Raw genomic sequence first — 21,221 nt, forward strand, 5'->3', positions numbered from 1 at the left:
CCATAAAAAATTATAATTATGTGAAGGTGACTAAATATATATTGAAATAATTTAATATTTAGAATTGATTGAAGTTCAAATTAGTTATATATTGTAATAATATTTAAATTCAGTGAGCAGTGTGCTTCTACTCTGTACATTTGATTGCAGTTTTCAGAAGATGTCTTCCATTGACCGGAACTGGGTTTCAAGGATACACCGCTGTCCAGAGTCCACCATTCCACAACGTCATAACTCAAGCCTGTCCCCATCACAAGGGTTATCCTTTCACATCCCATTCCATCTTATTCGTTTTCACTATTTTTATCCCACAAATAAATATTATGCTCCAAAATTATACCAATACATTAATTAATGTATTCATTATTGGTCAACCCATAAAGAACAAAGCCCTTCTTTTTTTTTAAAAAAAGCTAAAAAACACTTAAATTTTACTATATATTTAGAAACATGTTAAAATGCCTGTAAACGTGAATTTAATACAGAAATTATAATAAATAGCATTGAAATAAATGTAACTTTGCTTGCATAGGGTTTTGAGATGAAAATTAAAACGTATGCAAATGATGAAGATGTAATTAAGTAAAAATGTTTGTAATCTTCAAGATTTTGATATATTATGAATATAGATATTTATAATTTTTTTTATTTAATTTAATCAGGTTGCGTATCTGGATGCAGTAGATGAACTTACTTTTAATTTTTTTTTCATATATAAAAACTTGAATTCGAGACTTTATTTAAACGATATGAAGCCGCTTGTCACTCAGACTAATCTCTATTAGTAATAGACATTTATATGAATATGAACAAAATATATATTTAATTGCATGATTTTAAAACAAAATTATTTTATGGAAATCAAGACAGTAAATTTAAATCCTTTAACTAAAATGTATTAGTGTGAAAAGTAACAAATATTCCTTGTGTTTCAGATGAGTTGTGTTCTTGTAGTTATTTCTACTAAGGATGAGATAGTTAAGTGCTCCATAAGGTAGTCACTTAGGCTAGGTTAATGCTCCCAAATAGCTTTATTTATGGGATGAGCGTGATATATATATTTGACATTTTATCTTTATGATAACTGACATTTTTGCAGTGTCGTTTGATTTAGGGTAGCATTTTTCTCAAACACACAAATTCGTACGCATTTATCTTTTCTCATGTTGAATTGGACATCTGACGTAACTTATATTTTTGTTATGTTAGGGTGGTCTTCTTGATTTGAGAATTAGGTTTAGTATAATAAAGTTGATACCTCTATGCATATGCATTTATTATTATTATTATTATTATTATTTATCTAACTAAAAGAATTTTTTTACAACTAACAATTCATTTTTTGATGTTTCACATCAAACTATTTATTATCCATTATTTGATTGATTAATCTTTTGTATTGGAATGGGTGAAGAGTTAAATGGTTTAACTAGTTATAAATGCTTAATAAAACTATTACATATTAGAAAAAAAATATTACGTACTTTAATACTAGTTTTTTCATACATTTAAAAACTATAATTTTGAAAAGATAGCACTAATTTTCTTTTTTTCAAAAAGATGTTAACCACTTTCGGTTGCAAATTATAATAATAATAAATCAAATACATTTTATGCACATAATAAATCAATAGCTTAAATATATCTTTAATCGTTGTAAATAAAATAAAAATCAATTTAATCTTATATATATATATATATATATAATTAAATAAATATAAATATGTTTTCCCTTTACATGTCTGGTTTTAGTAGAGCAAAATCTGATATTTGAATTTTATACGTGTGTATGTAAAAGGAATTCTGAAAATTCATTCCTTCACGTGATTGTTAACATTGGTAAATTGTTTTGTATTGTCCGCTGCTCTTTACGTAAAACAACATACTTGTCATTTTATTCCATTCCAAGAACATGTCTCTTTAATTTAATCATATCTTTGACAAGAACATCTTTTCCTCTTTTTAACAATATGACAGAGATTTACTTAACTAAATAATTTTTAATGTGTAATGACATATTAATAAATAATGTTTTATTAAAAATATGTAGCATTTGATAATATCAATACATCACATTGTATTAACTTTTATAAAAAATTTATGATAAATAAATCTTCATTATATATAATGTTATAAATGTTAAAATAAATGAATAAAAATTTAATAAAAATATAAATTTCAATGTTAGTTATATATTAAATTTTATAATACTTTATCATAAAATTATTATATATCGTTAGACACTTATAAAAATATCATTGAATAAAATGAAGGAGACAAAAAGATTCATAAAGTGTGAGTTGAACTGAACACTATAAAATTGTAATGTTGTAATAGTTCCGTTTTAGGATAATGCTTGCAATGGATTGTAAGGAAGAGAATTATTCTATTAGAATTAGTTTATTTTGAAAAATATCATAATATTAATTGAATTTTTATTTAGAATTTACAATATTTTGATAAATTTTATTATAAATGATGATTTAAGATGTATATGTAATATTTGGTATTCAATTGGTCTTTATTCTAACTATAAATTTAAGTTATGAAACACATTTTATTTTTATTATGAATGAGATTTTATGCTGATGAAATTTTTAAAATTTATTGATTGTATTAGTTTATATTTATACATATGTACAACTTTTTAAAACTATTCAAATTTTTTTACAAATTTCATTAAGTTTTATTCAAAATATTATATAATATTAAGATAAATTATTTGAATTATAGTAAAGATGTTACATAAAAACAGAGTCAGTTTATACAAAAAAATAAAGTTAGTTTTACATAAAAAAAAATATATAATTTTTAAATGTGACATCAAATGTTACATATGGCACAGACATGCAAAAAGAAAATCACACTCAAATGGCATAAGTTCATCCAAAATATAGGAACCTAATGAAACTAAACTAAGCTAATAGTATTAAATTGGTTGGTAGTTAGGTTTAGATTGTTTGCAATAAGTTGTAATGTTTATGATCCAAGTTTTGTGTTGGTTGAACAAACTTGTGTTCTGCTTTCTCTGCCTATTCCTCTTCATTTTTTAGTAGCAAAATTGATGGTTTTTATAGATAAAAATCAAGAAGGGAAACTTGTTAATAGAAAAAAAAATCATTAATTGGATTCTAACTACAGTGATAGGTTACTTATTGGTGTGTTTTGGTTAATTTGAGCATTAGTTCGTGTTTGCTCGATTTGACCATAGTGATAGGTATATTATGTGTTGCAATTTAACTAATGAAAAATATTAGATGCTACCTAACAAGCTAGCGGGTTTGGTCAAGTACCTTGTTATGTCCAAAGCTCGTAAGCTTCCTGTATTTGTATTGAGAATGCAACCTCCTTAACTTTGTAAGGTTGGTTCTTCAATAGGATTCCTTCTCCTCAGGATTTTTGGGTATTTCTTATTCTCTTTAGTATAAAGGTGGCAATATGAATTCATCTTTTATTTGTGGTTACGCATTTTGTTAATTAATTGGACAAATAACTTGTAATAACATCTCTAATATGCTTGCCTACTATAATAGTGATATACATATTGAATTGAGTTGTCTCCTTTATATGATATAGCAACAATGACATGTTTACAGGGAATCCCACTAAATCCTAAAAGTTATAGGTACACTATAATCTCAAACTTTAACTCTCTCGCCCATGTTGGACACCAATTTGCACTGAATTATATTTCCTTATCAAGTCTTTTCTTAGGTCTAGGCATCACATCTCCTTCAAATTTGTTACCTTCCTCTCGAAGTGAAGCAAACTTTCCATTAAGTACTCCTAATCCACTCTAACATACTTAAATAGGCTTCTCATTAGCTTGCAATAGAGCACTCATTCAAAATAGTGCTCTAAAACTACAAAGTAGGCTTTCCTCTACTATCCTCATTTTTCACAAATTTAACTTGTAAACTATTCAAAAGAAAATGCTCCAAAATTGCAATAGTAAATTGTTCTATTGAAATAAATTTCATTCCAAGTTGAAACTTAAAGTCCTTGTGCATTTTCACCAATACATATGCATCATACTAAGGCTTATCATCAACTTCATAGTTTGAATCAACATTACTATGCAATTGATCACTCTAGTAATCTTCATTTATGTCATGGTCACCAACCCTCAATCCTTCACCAAAATCACCTCTAAAATTCTCACATATTCCATCATTAACGCCTTCATTTTCCTAATGAATTGCATGATATTCAGTAGACCTAAAATTTGACCTAAACTCATTTTCTTAGTTTGCACGTATATTAAGTTCTATTTTTACCCTACTCTTATTTTGCCTATTTTGATATTTCCTAATTTAATCTCTTGTTTTAGGTCTAACTTCATGTCCTACTCCACTCTTAAGCTTAATTCCATCCTCAACATATGATCCAATTCCACCCTTACTTTAAGTTATCTTTGCTTCTTTAGTGACTTCATTTTGTGTACCTTTACCTTTCACTCAACATTCCCCTACCATCATGTATGTATCATAATCTAAACTTGGTGTTGGTAGTAACTTCCTTCTTGTCCTCTTCTTTCCCAATGCCTTAGTCTCACCTTTATCTATGTTCTCACTCTTCATTTCCTTATTTCCTTATGTAATTCAACCTCCTCATTTATCAATTCAAGTATTAAATCATGTTATGAAACTTTATGCCCTACATATATGCACTTCATAGGTTTCCTTTAAGGTATAATTAGCCATTTTCAAAGGATGATTATCCCACATTATTCCCCTTAATCATCATTGAATGATAACTCAAACATCTTCCGCCACATCAAAAACTTTTCTTTATACCCCAAATCTCTCATAATACATCTCAAAGTATGACCATATGTAAATGCCTATGTTATACATACTATTAACATCTTTCCCACTATAAGTCATGGTAGATTCATTTAACACCTACATTATTCATAAATTTTAACCTATTAAAAAATTTTTAAACAAATGTAATATTAGTTTGCTACCTATTCAACCTCGTTTTTGGCCCCACACCTCTCAAAGCTCCAACTTTAACCCTCATTCACAAAGTACGTCAACACTGATACATTAAAAAAATAAATAAATTTGGAAAGACACATTACTTGAAGCTCATTCTTTAGGCTTTTTCTTTTTTGTTATAACTTTCCCCATACTCCAAGTTGAGATTGAATATAGACACCTTCTTATCTAGATGTAAGTAAGGTTAATTTTGTTTCTATTTAAGTCTATTTCATTCAACATGTTTTGAGGATGTGAACCATTGCTCCAATTCATCTTGTTTTTTTTTCCCCTAAGTATTTTTTTTTTCTAACTAAGATATGTCATGTATTAATGAGTATGGCGTGACAATGATGAGATAAAATTTTGTTATCCAGTTCATTACTTAGAGTTGATGGTGATGACAAATTTGTATTAAATTAAAAATGTTAGAAACACCAATCCTAACAATTTTTGTTAAGCTAATTCTAAACAATATTAATTTTTCAAAAATAAAAACATAATTAAGTCTTTTTATTTCATCTTTATTTAAAGTCATCTATATGAAGTGTAAAATTATAAGAATCAAAATATTAATGTAAATTTATTATAAAAAATATTGTACATTTAATTCATGCGCAAATTATTTGTATACTTTATCATTATTAATTTTTAGAAATGTGTATTCATAAACACAAAAAAAGAAGATTTTTTTTCAAAATTATCACAATAAGAGATATTTTTCTTTCATATTTTTAATACTAAAATTAGGTTATTATAACTAATGAAAAATCTTGACTGCAGTGTGCTATAAAAATCTAAACATGAATAAATTTGCTAAAGATGGACTAATAATTGTTACTCTCAAATATTCCAAACTATATTTAAGTCTCTCTTTTTTCAATATTTTTAAATACATACTTTTAACTTTTATGAGTCTGTTTTTAGGGAAATGTCTATGTAATTTTTTTTTATCAATGCTAAACACAATTTTTGCATTAATTATGATATAAATCAATAATATTAATCAATATGATAATTTATAACTGGGTGGCAATGTAATTTTTGTACACTATTAGTGTATTTAAATTAAAATATAATTTTTTGGTTAAAAGTTACCTTTATATGGTTACATTTTTATAATTTTTTAAACTTTTTAATAAATAAAAATAATTAAAAATAAGTATTATAGCAACAACAAAAATATACTCTTAACGCTCTAAGGTCAATCAAATACTGGGAAAAAAAAACATTATTAACAAATTGATATTAGATTAATCTTTTTAACTTGTATAAGATTTTAAAATAATTAAACTATTAATATAGATATTTTGAATTTATACTAATTAACATTACCATAAGATTATATTAACAAAAAAAATTATTTTATTAGAAAAATTATTAATATATACTGCTAATTCATCAAATTAACATATTATTTGATAGTATAAAATTTTACAATATAAATTGACAGTTTGTTTATTTTTATTAGATAAAAACTAAATTAATGAAGACTATTTTAACACATTTGACAATCTTTATTTGTTAAAAAATTATTTCTTTTTGCAATAAAGTCATTGATACGTTAATGTAAATGGATGAGTCACCTTCTTTAATGAAATTTTGACCATTCTTTTTCTTTTAACTTGTAAAATCTGTATCTAGCCACCATTAAAAAAAAAAAGAAAAAAGGAAAAAGAAATTCTACCATTTCAACCACGGAAGCAATGATTCAAGCAACCATAGAACATGACTTAATTGCATATTTGGTTGTTATATTTTAATTTATATATGATTTTAGTTTTAAATTTTTAATTATATGCATTTAGTTTTCTTTAAGTTTTTTAATTGTTCAAATTAGTGCTTTCACTTTAAGATTTTTCTAATAATTATATTTCGAGTGGCATATTATTATTAATTTATATAAATTATAAAAATATATATTTAAATAAAATGTATAAAATATAATAAAAATTTATTTATATTCAATTATTTTATATATTTTTCTGTGCAAATTTTCATTAATCAATATTATTTCATATTATTTTATTTTTGTTAATTATAAAATAAATTTTTACAGTAAGAGAATTAAATGGAACAATTAAAAAATTAGAGGATTTAAATGTGTGCAATTAAAATTAGATAAAATAAAATCAAGCATAAGTAAAAATATGAGGACTAAAAATGTAATTAAATCTAAAAATAAAAGTTTAGTGTGCTAATTTTCATTCCAAGATGAGTAGATAAAGAAAAATAAATGAAAAAGAGAGATCAAGAACCGATTTAACTGGGAAAAACGTAATAAAACTTATAAAATACTTATCCATATCCAGAAGTTTTCAAGAATTCAATTTTCAGAATATTCATATTAATAAAAAATAAATCCTAATTTTGCAATCAACACTCAAAAAAGATCAAGCATACTTAGTCCATAATATTAAACTTGGTGTGCATTTAGATAGACATCTTAATTAGTATTTATTTAATAAGCACTTTTTAAATGATGTCTCATACACTAAATTAACCATAAAATTTATTTGAATAAACTGAATTTTTTTATGATAAGCTATACAATTTTTTTTTTAAAAATTATAAATTATTTTCATAAACTGTTTATAGGCTTTTTCAATCAAAACTCTTACAAACAATAGTAATAATAAAAAAACAAAGATAAAAGAAAGATAAACCAACGGTACCCATAGACACACAATAAGACAAGGAAGATTCACACTCCAAATAATCATTTTTTTTGTGCAAATTGTGTTAGACAACGTATTATTTGAAGTAATGGTTAAAAGGATCGTGCCAAAAGCAGCAAAACAAACACCAGAACCTGGTCAAACTTCAAAATCCACAATTTGTCGTATAAAGAAAAGCCAATCAAACGATGATTATTAAATCCCAAAATAATAAGAATCAATGAGAAATCGAGAGTTCTCACCTCTTTGCAAGAACATTCAATAATCCTCACTCTAATATTAAATCATAAATGCCTCTGAAAAACAAAATAAAAGAAAACATAATCACCTTTACTTTGAATAATGAAGCCCACAGTTCTAAATTGGCAACCACATCACATTCTCCTTGTGAAGAACATTTTTAAGTATTCTATAGAATCCTAAGATATTTGAAGAGTGCTAAGCAAAAGGTCTTCTATTTTAAGGAGAAAAAGTTCAACGATCCATTGAAGTGTACATTGATGTATATTTAGATTGGACAAGTTTGATCACCAATACAAGGTCTACTTTTGAGTATTGTAACTTTGTTTGGGGGCAACCTTGTGAAGTAAAAATGCACAAAATTTAATTTCTAAAAGAAGTTGGAAAGGTAAATATAGATCAATGACATTAAAATTTTGTGAGATGATGTGGTTGAAAGGGAATTCTAGAAGAATTAAGAGTGAGTATCAACCAACCCCATGAAATTTTATTATGATAGCAAAGTTGTAATAAGCATTAAAATGCACAAAATTCACTGCAATTTGATTGAACTAAATGTGTGTGGAGATAGATAATCAATTCATTAAGAAAAAAAAGTTTATAATAAAACTAATTATATATCATTTGTTTTTAACTAAATCATTAGGAGAGATTTTTCACTTAAACTTTGTTTAGAAGTTTGGAGAAGAAGAGAGGGAAAGAATTTGAAGGAGAAAGTAGAGGAGGGGATGGAATGGGAAATGAGGTTAAATCCTTACTTTATTTGGAGGTTTAATATTGAGAAGAAAGGGTAATGGAAGTTTAATTGTATAAATAATATAATTATATTTTATATATTTTATTTATATTTTTATTTTTTTAAAATAAAAAATAAATATTTTTTTTAAAAATTAATAATTTTAAAATTAATATTTTTATTTTTTATAATTTTTTTAAAATTCTCACTTAAATAATTAATTTTTTTTAAAAAAAGTTAGAATCTTAGTCATGAAAAAGTAACATATAGTGAGAGAGAAAGAGAAAATCTTCTAAAAATTTTAAAATAGGAGAACTTAAAAAGCTAGCATTAAGAGAGTTTTGAAAAGTTTAGAAAAACAACAAAAGTTATTCTCTGCTAACTCCTCTTCACTCTCCTAAATACAACTCCTAAACATAGCCTTAGGATCTTTTCTAATCAAATTTTGAGTTCCTTATTTAGAAAATAAATTACTATGAATATCTATTTTTGAACTTGATTGAGTATAGATGAATTACTTTGTTATTTCACAATTTAATCTAAATCATGATCGTGTTACAATAATAATCAACATTTTGCTTTTTAATTACGATAAATTAATTTCTTCTTTTAATTAGTGTTGGATTGTTTTAACTTAACAGTAAACTAGAGTTTAAGTTTCTAAGTATGAAACTAATGTAAAACACTGAAAAGAAAAGAAAAGCTTTATAATCTACAACAATTATATCTGGCTTGAATAATATTATTTCTAATAAAAAATGTGGTTTATTAAAAAGGAAATAGTTCAATTGCTAGTTATTTTTAGGACCAATTATCTACAATTAGAAATTATATTATTCAAAATTTAAAGAAAAATATTTTCTTCTGTGTCCAAATATGATCTCCTATGATTATAGTTGCAAAATGTTAAATTCTACCCTTCTAAAGACTCGTTTTCCTACTTAAAGCTAATGTTGTGGGAGCTGTATTTTCTAAGTTTTAGTTTGTTTTATGGGTTACATCTTGTTCACTGAAAAAATAATAATTACAAGAATGAATTAAATAGATTTTAATTTTTTGTATTTTAAAAAGTATATCAAATTAATTTTGACTACATTAATTAATTAACTATTACATAATTTTGAATTGATCTAAAATTCTGTAAAGATAATTTATTTAGTAAGTATTTTAATATGACAACTGATTTCAAAATAAAATTCTCTAATAAAAATTTAAATAATATAATTATTAATATAAATGATATTAATTAAATTTGATTGTCTTTTTATTAGATGTTACAATAAATAAACTCAAATAACGAAATGTTGAAAAAAAAGGCAGTTTATCTTATAATTTGTCTAAATTTTTTATTGTAAATAAATAAATAAGAAAAACGTTAACAATATATTCTCCCTAACACATCATTTATTATTAGTTAAAATTTATTAAAAACTAAAAGATATGAGAGATAAACATTAATTTAAGACTGAGAAAGAGCTACCCACATTATTTTTATAGTTTTTAATAAATTTTAATCAATAAGAGGTGTGTTACAAAAGAGCTATCCACATATATTAGAGAGTGTGCTGTTAGCATTGCTTAAATATATAAATATAATATATATTATTTTAATTATATAAATTTTTATGCTATTAAAATTAATAATTTGACTAAAATAATTAATATAAAAATAACTGTAAAAAAAATAATGTAATCAAATCTGAATAAAGGAAAAAGAGAATCGAAGATGTATTGTTTGACAACATCAAATATAAAAGCAATGAGAGGTCTATGTTTCCTTCTTCTACATCTAAGCATAAAATTCTTGAGATTTTTCATAAAGGTTTCACTTTATATATATGCATGATTTTTTTCTATTTAATTTATATTTTATTATTATTATTATAAATAAAAGATTTTTTTTAATCGATTATGAACGTACTGATTTAAACTCTAAAATTAATTTTATGATTTAAATTCTTCATAAAAATTATTTAGAAACCATTATTTTTTTTTTATAGGCAAAACAAATCTTATTAAAAAGAGTTCAAGGGGAACTCAAAATCCATATACACAAAAAATTACTTACTCAGAGAAATAAAAAGCAAAAATATACTTATGCAAAATTAAGACAGATGGAATTTCGTGGGTTCAAATACCAATCAGCTAACATAATAGCTTTTCCCTTACTAACAAGTGATAACCATTTCCCGGATCTCAAAATAATAGAATCTAGGACTTCCCTTTCATCCAAAACACCATTGGAAAATATAATTCTATTTCTATGCAACCACAAAGATCACATTGTACTTACCCAAATAATTAATAAGCATATTCCTTCTCTTTTACTACAGCCAACACCAACACAAGAAAGCAAGTGATTCGATAAATCTGAAGGCAAAACCAGTGAGAATCCAAGTCAACGCGCAGTAAAGTACCAAATTTGAGATGAAACTGAGCACGTTAAAAATAAATGAGTTGGAAGTTCCTCCAAACCATGACAGAAACAACAAGTTATATCAAAACTTGTTGGATTTACTTTCTTTTAAAACAAAACTACAGAGTTATAAAAATATATATTTTAAGTATAAATTCATAAAATATATTTCTATAATATTTTTATAATTTATATATATATATATATATATATTATAATTTCAATTATATTTACAAGCGTTCATACTATTTAGTAACTAATAAACAATGGATAACATAAAGTCCTTGAATTAAAAAATACTAAAAATTTAATTTCTTCAAAATATGCAATATATATATATATATATATATATATATAATATTAAAACAATTCAAATAAAAAATCATAAATCAGCTTTCTATCATATGTTTTTTAATTTATATGTTTTAATATTTCATTTATATTTACTTCAATTAGTAAAGAATAAAAGTTTAATACTTTCAGAATATCTCAAAATTAATTTATTTGGATATTAATAGCGTTATTTAAAAACTTTTAAGAAATAATTTTATTATTTTGTCAAATATCATATACCGAAGACAATCTTAATTGCTTTGTTTAAAACTTTTCGTTAAATAATCTTTATTTATGACTAATAACTATTCAAAATTTTAATTGAGACTTGAATAATAGATATGTATAATTATATGATTAAGATTTACTTCTCTTATATTAGGAAAGAAAAATCATCTTATAAAACACATTCTTACATATGATATATCAAATGAGTGTGCTTTTTTCTTCCCTGAAACAACTCAAAGTTAACAAAACATTCTCTGTGTGTAACACTTCAAAGTTCCAACACATTGAAAACGACCCACCCAGAAACAAACATTTTTCCACATATTATAAGTTTGGCTAATTACAGAAAAGAAAAATTAGGCCCACCGTACCTTACGCCCACCGAAAAGGACCCATTCCTAAACAATGATATGCAAAATAATAATAATTTTTTATGGTAACTAATTATTATTGTTAATTTTATACTAAATAATAAAATTAGTGATTTATTAAAAAAATATATAAATATTTTTAATTTTAAAGACAGATCACAACTATTATTTAAAGGAAATATATAAATACTTTTTTAAGTCTACGGGTATTATAATAATATTTTTATTATTATTAATCATTCAATTTTATCATTTTACAACTGTTGGTCATTTATATTTTTTTCTTTTTAATTTTAATTTTTCATCTTTTTGGAAAAGAAATTGCTGAACTAAAAGATTAGATGGTTCCAACACTGCTTTATCACCGTAGTAGTAGATTGTAACTTTAAATAATTTTTATTTGTAACGCTAGAAATTTAACTTGAATTTTAAAATTGTAACTTAAAAAGTACCTTATAGTTCTAAGCAATAGCTGTATTATTTCATAATCATATTAGATATGAATTTATATTACACAGTGCATGATAAAATGTACTAAATCTATTCAAATCACTTCGATAAAATAATTTAAAATTTGAGTTCAAATTAAATTTATTTATTTATTTTTGCTGAATCTAGTTAAATCGAATGTGAGCTTTGGTCGCAATTTTTAAAAAAAATTATAGTTTAAATTAAATTCAAAATTTTTAAACTTTGGTCACTGAATTCACCGATTACAAATGAGTTAAGTAACTTGTTTTATCAACTCAATTGTACGGATATTTGGACCATTATTTTAAATTACATTCTTACAACTTTTTATGCATTTTTTTTTTAACTTTTACGTTAATATAAATAATAATTAAACATATTTTCACATTTTTAATACATTTATTATGCTTCACCATTAAAATATATTGTTTTACGGTTAAATGTTATATTTAACTTTTTATATTTTATTTTTATAGTCATATATTGTGTCTTGTAACATTTTAAATTTTTTGGTCTCTTAATATTTGTCTCATATTGTATCCTTGTCTTATACAGAGATAATCTCACAACTTAACTTTTGAAAAATTATAGTCAGAAGACAAAATAGGAAATTAGACACACATGCATGTACTTGGGCACAAATTTGTCGTGTTGGATAGCAGTCACTAGTTGGGGTCTCAAAAGTTCACAAGATCTCTTGCCTTTTTGGGCACACCAATGTCACCATATACCATCATTATCATTTCTCGCCCACTACCACTGCATACATCTTATACTCCATATTCAAGTATATCCTCCACCTTTACCTCTTTTGGCTTTCTTTTCCTTGTTACATAATTGTCATATATATCCATATATTATTTGAATGTCAGAATTTAATGTTGGAATTTTGGAATATTGCCTTGTGGAGATGTGTGGTTTAGTACTTGAAAGTTGAAATCTTGATCTGGGTTTGTTTTGTTGTGTCATTGCAACCCTTTTAAGTAATAATAAAGTGGTCCCTTTTTGTATCTTTCATCATTATTCAAGGTGACTTTATGAGCTTTTTGTGTCTTTTGCACCATTTTTCTTCTTTTTATTTGTAAGATAAGATCAAATGAAGAATTAACTCGGTTTTATGTTGTTCTGTTTTGCTGGCTGAAGTTTTGAGGGTAAAGGGGTAATGTGTTGCTTCTCTTCTCTCTCTCTCTCTCTTTCTCTCTCTTAAAAATGTCCTTCTCTTCTGTTTGTTCTATTTGTTGAATGGTTTATTAATCATGAATTTGCATGAAGTGTTTCTATAATTATTTTGGATTCTGAGTTGGTGGAAATTTATCTGGGTGGCATAAGGCATTTATAATGTTGGTTCTTTATCACAAATCTACTCTCCTATGTTGATGGTTCCTAGAGCGCTTCTGTGTTAATTTCCTTTTTGGTTCATATTGGAGCTGAATTCTGGTTGTGTGGTTAAGGTTGCTCTTTTTTCTCTTTACCTTAGATCAAGCATGAATCAGTTTTAAATTTCTCTTGATTTTGGAAATTGTTTTTAAAAGCAACGCTTGTCTGCTATAAGATCTTCTTTGGCTTCTTTTTCATTTGGAAACATGGTTTCCTTGGATCTCTCTGGTGAATTGCTGCATTATTTGTTGAAACCAGATTGTGCATTGTTAATGGCCATTCAATGATGTTAAAGTAATGGTTCTTTTTCGTTTGGAAACATGGTTCTCTTGGATGTTGGATCTCACTTTTTTTGTACTTGCACCATTATGGGTTCCTGTTAAATAAGGCAAAGTTTAGAGTCTTGAGGGTGTATGTTTAAAATAAATTTGTGGACTTGGCTAAGTTGCATTTCATCATGGCTTCAATGTTAGATTTGTTTGAAACCATAGGGACTAGTTGCATTTTCTAACTAGTAACTATTCATCACAGTTAAGAACATGAAATTTTATTTTACTATTTGATAATTTAATCTGTGGATAAAATTTTGTTAAGAACTGATTCTGATGTGCATTTCAGATATTCTTCACAATTGAACAGCAATTTATTATAAAGTTTGACCAGCATAGAGGATGAATGGGCAAATATTTACACGCCGAGTGGGTAAATATGATATAGGGAGGACCATTGGTGAGGGAACATTTGCAAAGGTGAAATTTGCAAAGAACACTGAGACCGGGGAGCCTGTGGCTCTCAAGATTCTAGACAAAGAGAAGGTTCTCAAGCATAAGCTGGCTGAGCAGGTAGTTTAAGGCCTTTCCTCTGTTGGACTACGGTGTATCTTGATTTTCACTTTTACTCTACCTTTCCATTTACTATTAAGGCATAGAATTTATGTCATTATTGCTTCCTCATATATTCCAAAAATCTTTCAAGATTCTTTAACATACTTTTAGGTTACTGATTTCAGACTTCAAATGTGTCTTCCTCTTTAAAGGGAATTTCGTGTTAGAATACATCTTTTATAATGTAGTTTCCATAGACCCACACATGGTGATGTTAAGTCTTTTTGATTTTTCTTGATGTACTTTTACAGATCAGGCGAGAGATAGCTACGATGAAGTTAATCAAACATCCAAATGTTGTTCAATTATATGAGGTCTATCTCTCTCTCTTTGACACTAGGCACACAACCAACATCTTGTCTCTCACTTCGTGTACAAATTTATTTTCTCTTTTTGTTTAAAGAACAGATAAACTCAAGACTCAAATCTTGCTGATGAAATTAGCTGTCAACTCTGTTATGTGTTCAACTTATAACTTATCGGCCTATGTTTTGAACTCTTTATTTTATAACTATCAATGTTGCATGTATTCTTCTCTTTAGTTTATCCTTGCGTGAACTTGTGTTGTTTTTTTCAAAGCAATAGGTGGCAGTATCTGGACATAGAACTTAACACAACTGACTGTTTAACTAAGAATTTAGCTTACAATGTTAGAAATTAGTTAGGACTGTTAGTAGTTAGTTTATTTTATGGGCTATATAAGCTTCCTATTTCTTCTTGTAATTCAACTTTTTTCACTCATTCAGATTAATACAAATTTACTTTTCTTCCATTTTATTTCTATTATTTTCTCTGGGCCATGTTTTTTGTTTTTGACATACAATTCCAGAAATTTCTCAAGTATCATGAAGTGGAACAATATTTAATTCCAAAGGAGGCTAAGAAAAGTAGCCTCTTTGACTTGAGGTTCTAAATACATTTATCGCCATTATATTCAGAGACTATGTTTCTTAATAAATTCCTTAACTTCATCCTTTTTATCCTAGGCTGAATTTTTATGCTAATTCATCTTAAATGGTAAGAGATGAGGACATTAATTTGTCACCAGGTTACTTCAACTCATTAAAGGATCTTTTTACTTTCTCATATACTTGTAATTTTGTTATATTTCCTTTCCATACATCATATATACAAAGCTGAAACTGGTGTTCAGTTCTTTTTCCTTAAATAGAGATCAGCATGTACTGTTTCCCCCCATCCTTTTCTTTCCTTTCCCAGCTTTTCTACGTGGATTTGAGATGGACAACAATGAATCACCCTTCTATATGTGAAGTCAGGGTCCGATCTGATAATCTCGTCTCAAATTCTCAATTTTATTTTGCACTTTTGTCCTTACTGGTGAACTTTCCATCCATGAGGCCTACATGATTAGTTTGTGGATGGGATATGAATTTTTTAAGACAAAAACATTAGCACCTAATTGATGATATAAGGTGAATGTGATAATCAGAATGGCCTTACTCTGATCATGCCAAATCATTACTCAATTTAGAGAGAATGATTCTGGTCTGTTGGATTTAAGGACTATAACACATTTATTTGGCCAATGTTGTCAATCATTCTCTGCCACTTTTGGCTTTAAAACCTCAAAAACTGATTTGCACATATGACAAGAGAGCTAAAGAATTAGAATAAATACCTTATTTAACAAATTGATTCTCCTCTAACAAACACTATTTTCATTCCATCTGATAATAAAAGAACAAAGATGAGAACCCTTGTGTGCAATTTCAAATTTTCTGATGGTGCTGTTTTATTTGCTGAGTCTCTAGCATTCACATCAGTGCATAGTATCCAACTAAAATGGAAATTATTTCACTAGGGAGTAGAACTGTGATTACAGACAAGAAACCAAATTATTTCTCAACACAGTTATTTTGTTGCTAAATTCATTTTCTGAAAGTGCACGTCATATAATTTCATATAATGTTTGCAGGTCATGGGGAGCAAGACAAAAATATATATTATTTTAGAGTATGCTATTGGAGGAGAACTCTTTGACAAAATTGTGAGTAAATGTTTTTTTTTTTTTTTTTTTTTTTTGGTATTTTGGTTATGATATCCTTTCATTTTCAAATGGTTCCATAACCTGTTCAAGAAATGGAAATGTGAGACATTTTGGGCATCTTTTTGTTCTCCCACTCTATTTAGCTTGTGATTCTATATTAGTGTTTTTCTACCATAGTAAGGTGCTTGGAAAGCTTATGGAAATAACTTATAGCTCCCATAAGCTCTTTTTCGTTTATTTCAATAAGCTTCTCAGTATATCTTATCAAAATAAACTCTTCTCAGCATATTTCAAGAAGTTTTTTAGTCAAATCTATGGCATGAGCCTGCATGTAAAAAGAGCTTATTGAATAAACGTTTAATTAAGCTGTGTTTCCAAATGCATCAGTCAATGAATTACTTCTTTGTTGAAGTGGAGAAAAGTGTTTTAAAATTGATTTTATGTTGTGAAGGTAAACAATGGACGAATGGGTGAAAAGGAAGCTCGTAGGTACTTCCAGCAGCTTATAAATGCTGTTGATTACTGCCATAGCAGGGGTGTGTACCACAGAGACCTTAAAGTAAAGCTCTTTCAGCCAACTAACAATATGCATAGGCCTGAACAATTTATTTGTGCTTGATTTAAGAAGAAAGGATCTCTTACTTTAGTTTCATGGTGTTTCATAAACTTTCTGCAGCTAGAGAACTTGCTATTGGATTCTTCTGGTAACCTAAAAATTTCTGATTTTGGATTGAGTGCACTTTCCCAACAAGTCAGGGTAAGAATGATTCATTGCCTTCTGAATTTAATTTGAGTAAAATATCAATTGGGTTCCTAAAATTGGGACCACTGGTCAATTTAATCCTTGATATCATGAAAAAGCAAATTTAGCTGTGACTTCGGTTATAGTTAGTTAATTCTGTTCTTGATGTTGGTGTGCATTAGTCAATTGGGCCACCTAATGTTAGTGTGGATCAGGGACCCAATTGGATGATGGTTGTAAAAAATCAGAACTAAATTTACTTTTTCAGAATTTTAGGGAACAAATATTCGCTTGTGGAACTTACAACAACAACAACAACTATTCACTTAGGGAACTTAGTCTTGAAAATTTGAATGTCAAAACACAAGCATGTTAGTTTTCTGCAAAACAAAGTTGTCCCAAATCCTATCCAAGTAACTGTTCTTCCCTTCTTAGCATATCTAATGGTTATGAATTGAATATATTTTTATAATGGCAGTGTAGGTTCAATCGGTTAATATAAATACTTCTGAAAAGGGTTGATTTGTAATCCACAAACTGGCTGTTTTGACAGGATGATGGACTGCTCCATACTACATGTGGAACTCCAAATTATGTTGCTCCTGAGGTGCAGATAGTTGTCATGTCATGCTCATTTCTTGTGAATTGCATGCAAATTCAAAATTTCAGACATTTAAAATCTATCCTGTAATCATATGTTCTTGTTACTTAGGTTCTTGATGACGGAGGCTATGATGGGGCAGCTGCAGATTTGTGGTCATGTGGTGTGATCCTCTTTGTATTGCTTGCAGGTTACTTGCCTTTTGATGACTCTAATATTTTGAACCTTTATAAAAAAGTGAGCATTTTTGTGTATTCCATTGCATAATTTTATTATTGTCCTATATTTCTGTTCATTACATTTGTTTCTTGGTTTGCAGATTTCAGCTGCTGAATTTACTTGCCCCCCATGGTTTTCTTTTAGTGCCAGGAAATTGATAACTAGAATCTTGGATCCCAATCCTGTGACGGTAAGATATAGTATTTGGCTTTTTGTTTACATTGTTTTATAAATTGCACGTTTGTTATGACTTTTCAAACTGCCTTAGGCTGTGTCATTTGATCACATGTGTGCTGTGTTTTTTTGTTACTCCTTCAGTTTTATTTTTTATTACATAAACCACTGAAATTTTTAACCCGTCGCTGCAAAATGACAGAATTTATAAACCAAAGGAAAGAAAAAGTTGATAACTTTTCATACTAGTTCCATTGTTACTGTTATTGTTTCATTACTAGCAAGATTTTAGTCTGAATTTCTGATTTTCTGTAACTGTATGGCAGCGAATTACTATACCTGAGATTTTGCGCGATGAATGGTTTAAGAAAGACTATAAACCCCCAGTTTTTGAGGAGAAAAAGGAGGCCAACCTTCGTGACGTAGAAGCCATCTTTAAAGATTCTGAAGTATGTTGATGAGGGACAGATGATTTTGGTATTTGTTTTTGGAGAGTATTGCAATATACACACGGGTTTTTTCATATTAAGGATTTTTCCCAAAAATGCAGGTGCACCATGTAAAGGAGAAGAAGGAAGAGCAGCCAACATCTATGAATGCATTTGAATTAATATCCTTGTCCAAAGGGCTGAATCTTGAAAACTTGTTGGACATAGATCAGGTTTTCAACTTCACAACAAAAGATTATATTTACTATTATAATGAATCTCTAGAATCCATTGTTTTTTCTCTCTAATTCTCATCCACTAGGAATCTGATTGAGATGTGGAAAAGATTTCCAGATATCAAGGAAAGAAATGAGTGTAGCCCAACAGGCATGTCTCATTGGATATTCAGGTTTTTTTTTTTTATTATAATACTAAACATTATCATTTATTTTAGAATATATAGTGAACCATAATTTTGTTGATTAGATAGTGATCAGGCTACAAGTTAGGTACTGGTTATTAGGATAATCAAATTAGCTTCTAGTTAACTCCTAATCAAGCTATAAGAGAGATCAAGTGTGAAGCCTCTAGACACATTTCTCTCAGTAAAGATCTCTTTCAACATTTTTTGTTATTCATAAATCCATTTGCAAGTGTGAAACGTTTAACCTTATTTAGGATTTAATAACAAAATATAAAATACGGTAAAGCATGCAGTATTACCATCTATATTTCAACATATTGAGTTATATATAAAAAGAATTAGTTAACTTAATTGAAACTTGACTCTGGTTTGGATGAGATTGAGAATTTTTCATTTGCTAGGCCAATTTATGATAAGGTTTCTTGCTGTATTAATATGTAATTTTAATCCAAAGTTATTGGTTGCAGGGATTTAAAAGGGAAACAAGGTTCACTTCAAAACGCCCTGCCAAGGAGATAATCAACAAGATTGAAGAAGCCGCAAAACCTCTTGGTTTTGATGTGCAAAAGAAAAACTTCAAGGTAAGCCAAACTTGTGCAAATTATTATGTAAGAGCATTCAGAGCTAATTCCTTAGTTAATGTTAATTTGTTTAATTAATAACTAATCACTCACAGATGAAGCTTGAAAATGTGAAAGCTGGAAGGAAGGGAAACCTCGGCGTTGCCACAGAGGTATATGAACATAATTTCTATTCTTTGGTGATGTGGAGCCTCATTTCCCATAATATTGTATTGATGGAGTTATAACATTTTAAACAGATATTTCAAGTGGCACCTTCTCTTCATGTGGTTGAGGTGCGGAAAGCAAAAGGCGATACATTGGAGTTCCTTAAGGTATCTTTGTGTATCACTTTTCATTTAATTGATTTTTGTACTCTCTGATTGCCACACTTTAAATAGAACACTTCTGTATTAAATTTTTATAAGCATATTAACTATTCTGAAAGAACCATAGAAGAAAATACTCTCCCCTTGATTGAATCATGCATTAAAATACGTTAGGGGTTGGATGGGATGAGGGTATCTCTGACATTAGGCATTTTACAAATTCTATTCATCATGTATTTGCTAATGATACCAGAAATAATGGATATGACTGTCTGGTTTGTGCTACGGCCACCTATTTGTGTGACATGGATTTTGACTAAATCTTGCTGTTATGAAAAACCTTCATTTTGCCTCTTTTCTGTATCTTCAGAAAGAGTAATTATGATATGATTTCAGTGAGTGAAATACTATTTACATGTATTTTTGTAATCTCTAAATGATATAATGTAACCTCAGTTGTGATCAACCCACAGCAGCAAGATCTCTGTTTATAATAACATCAAAATGATGTGGTTTACGCGGCTATTTTGTACTTAAAAGTTCTAATTGAAATGGATTTGTCTGTTTCACACCATGCAGTTCTACAACAAGCTTTCAACATGCCTGGAGGATGTTGTTTGGAAAACTGAAGATGACATGCAAGATGCAAAGTGATATTTGATATAACTACCAAGTTTTGTTTCTTGATGCTTAATAAAGTCCTACCATGTTCCAATTTCTTCATTGGTTTTTACTCCATCATCCTTTGTAGGTTTGGTTGTTCATGTTCCAATGTTTTCCATGAATTATTGTTGGAAAGCATCCAGTTTATGTTATCATATTACTTTTCAAATTTTGAACAGTTTGCTTGGAACAAGGAACATGAAAAACATAGAAATTGTATATATCTTCCTTTTGTTAATAATGATCTCTTTTCCATTTATTGCTATTTGCTAAAGTAATTGTGCATATTGCACCAACTGAAAACAGAAGATTGTGGAAAAAATGCTAATAATGCAAAATTATACATAGTAAAAAGAG

General features: G+C 27.6%; 1 protein-coding gene across 1 annotated transcript; it reads left to right on the forward strand.

Annotated features, from left to right (window-relative positions):
• The first annotated feature begins 14,506 nt into the window (after nt 1–14,506).
• LOC113856684 (CBL-interacting serine/threonine-protein kinase 3-like) lies at nt 14,507–20,855 on the forward strand. Its single transcript, XM_027488647.1, has 14 exons — nt 14,507–14,674; nt 14,968–15,030; nt 16,653–16,724; nt 17,176–17,283; nt 17,401–17,481; nt 18,020–18,073; nt 18,179–18,304; nt 18,387–18,476; nt 18,787–18,909; nt 19,011–19,121; nt 19,780–19,893; nt 19,989–20,045; nt 20,133–20,207; nt 20,781–20,855. Exons 2-14 carry the CDS (start codon nt 14,989–14,991, stop codon nt 20,853–20,855), a joined length of 1,128 nt encoding a protein of 375 aa, XP_027344448.1. The 5' UTR covers nt 14,507–14,674; nt 14,968–14,988.
• Nucleotides 20,856–21,221: the final 366 nt, after the last annotated feature.

This window comes from Abrus precatorius, unplaced genomic scaffold, assembly GCF_003935025.1.
Source record: "Abrus precatorius isolate BTA unplaced genomic scaffold, Abrus_2018 Scaffold11, whole genome shotgun sequence".
In the NCBI taxonomy this organism is placed as follows: Eukaryota; Viridiplantae; Streptophyta; class Magnoliopsida; order Fabales; family Fabaceae; genus Abrus; species Abrus precatorius.

Coding starts and splice junctions, on each gene's coding strand:
- LOC113856684 (XM_027488647.1), top strand. CDS start 14,989: ATGAAGTTAATCAAACATCCAAATGTTGTTCAATTATATGAG. Junction 17,284..17,400: donor TGTACCACAGAGACCTTAAA/GTAAAGCTCTTT, acceptor AACTTTCTGCAG/CTAGAGAACTTGCTATTGGA. Junction 18,305..18,386: donor TTTTGAACCTTTATAAAAAA/GTGAGCATTTTT, acceptor CTTGGTTTGCAG/ATTTCAGCTGCTGAATTTAC.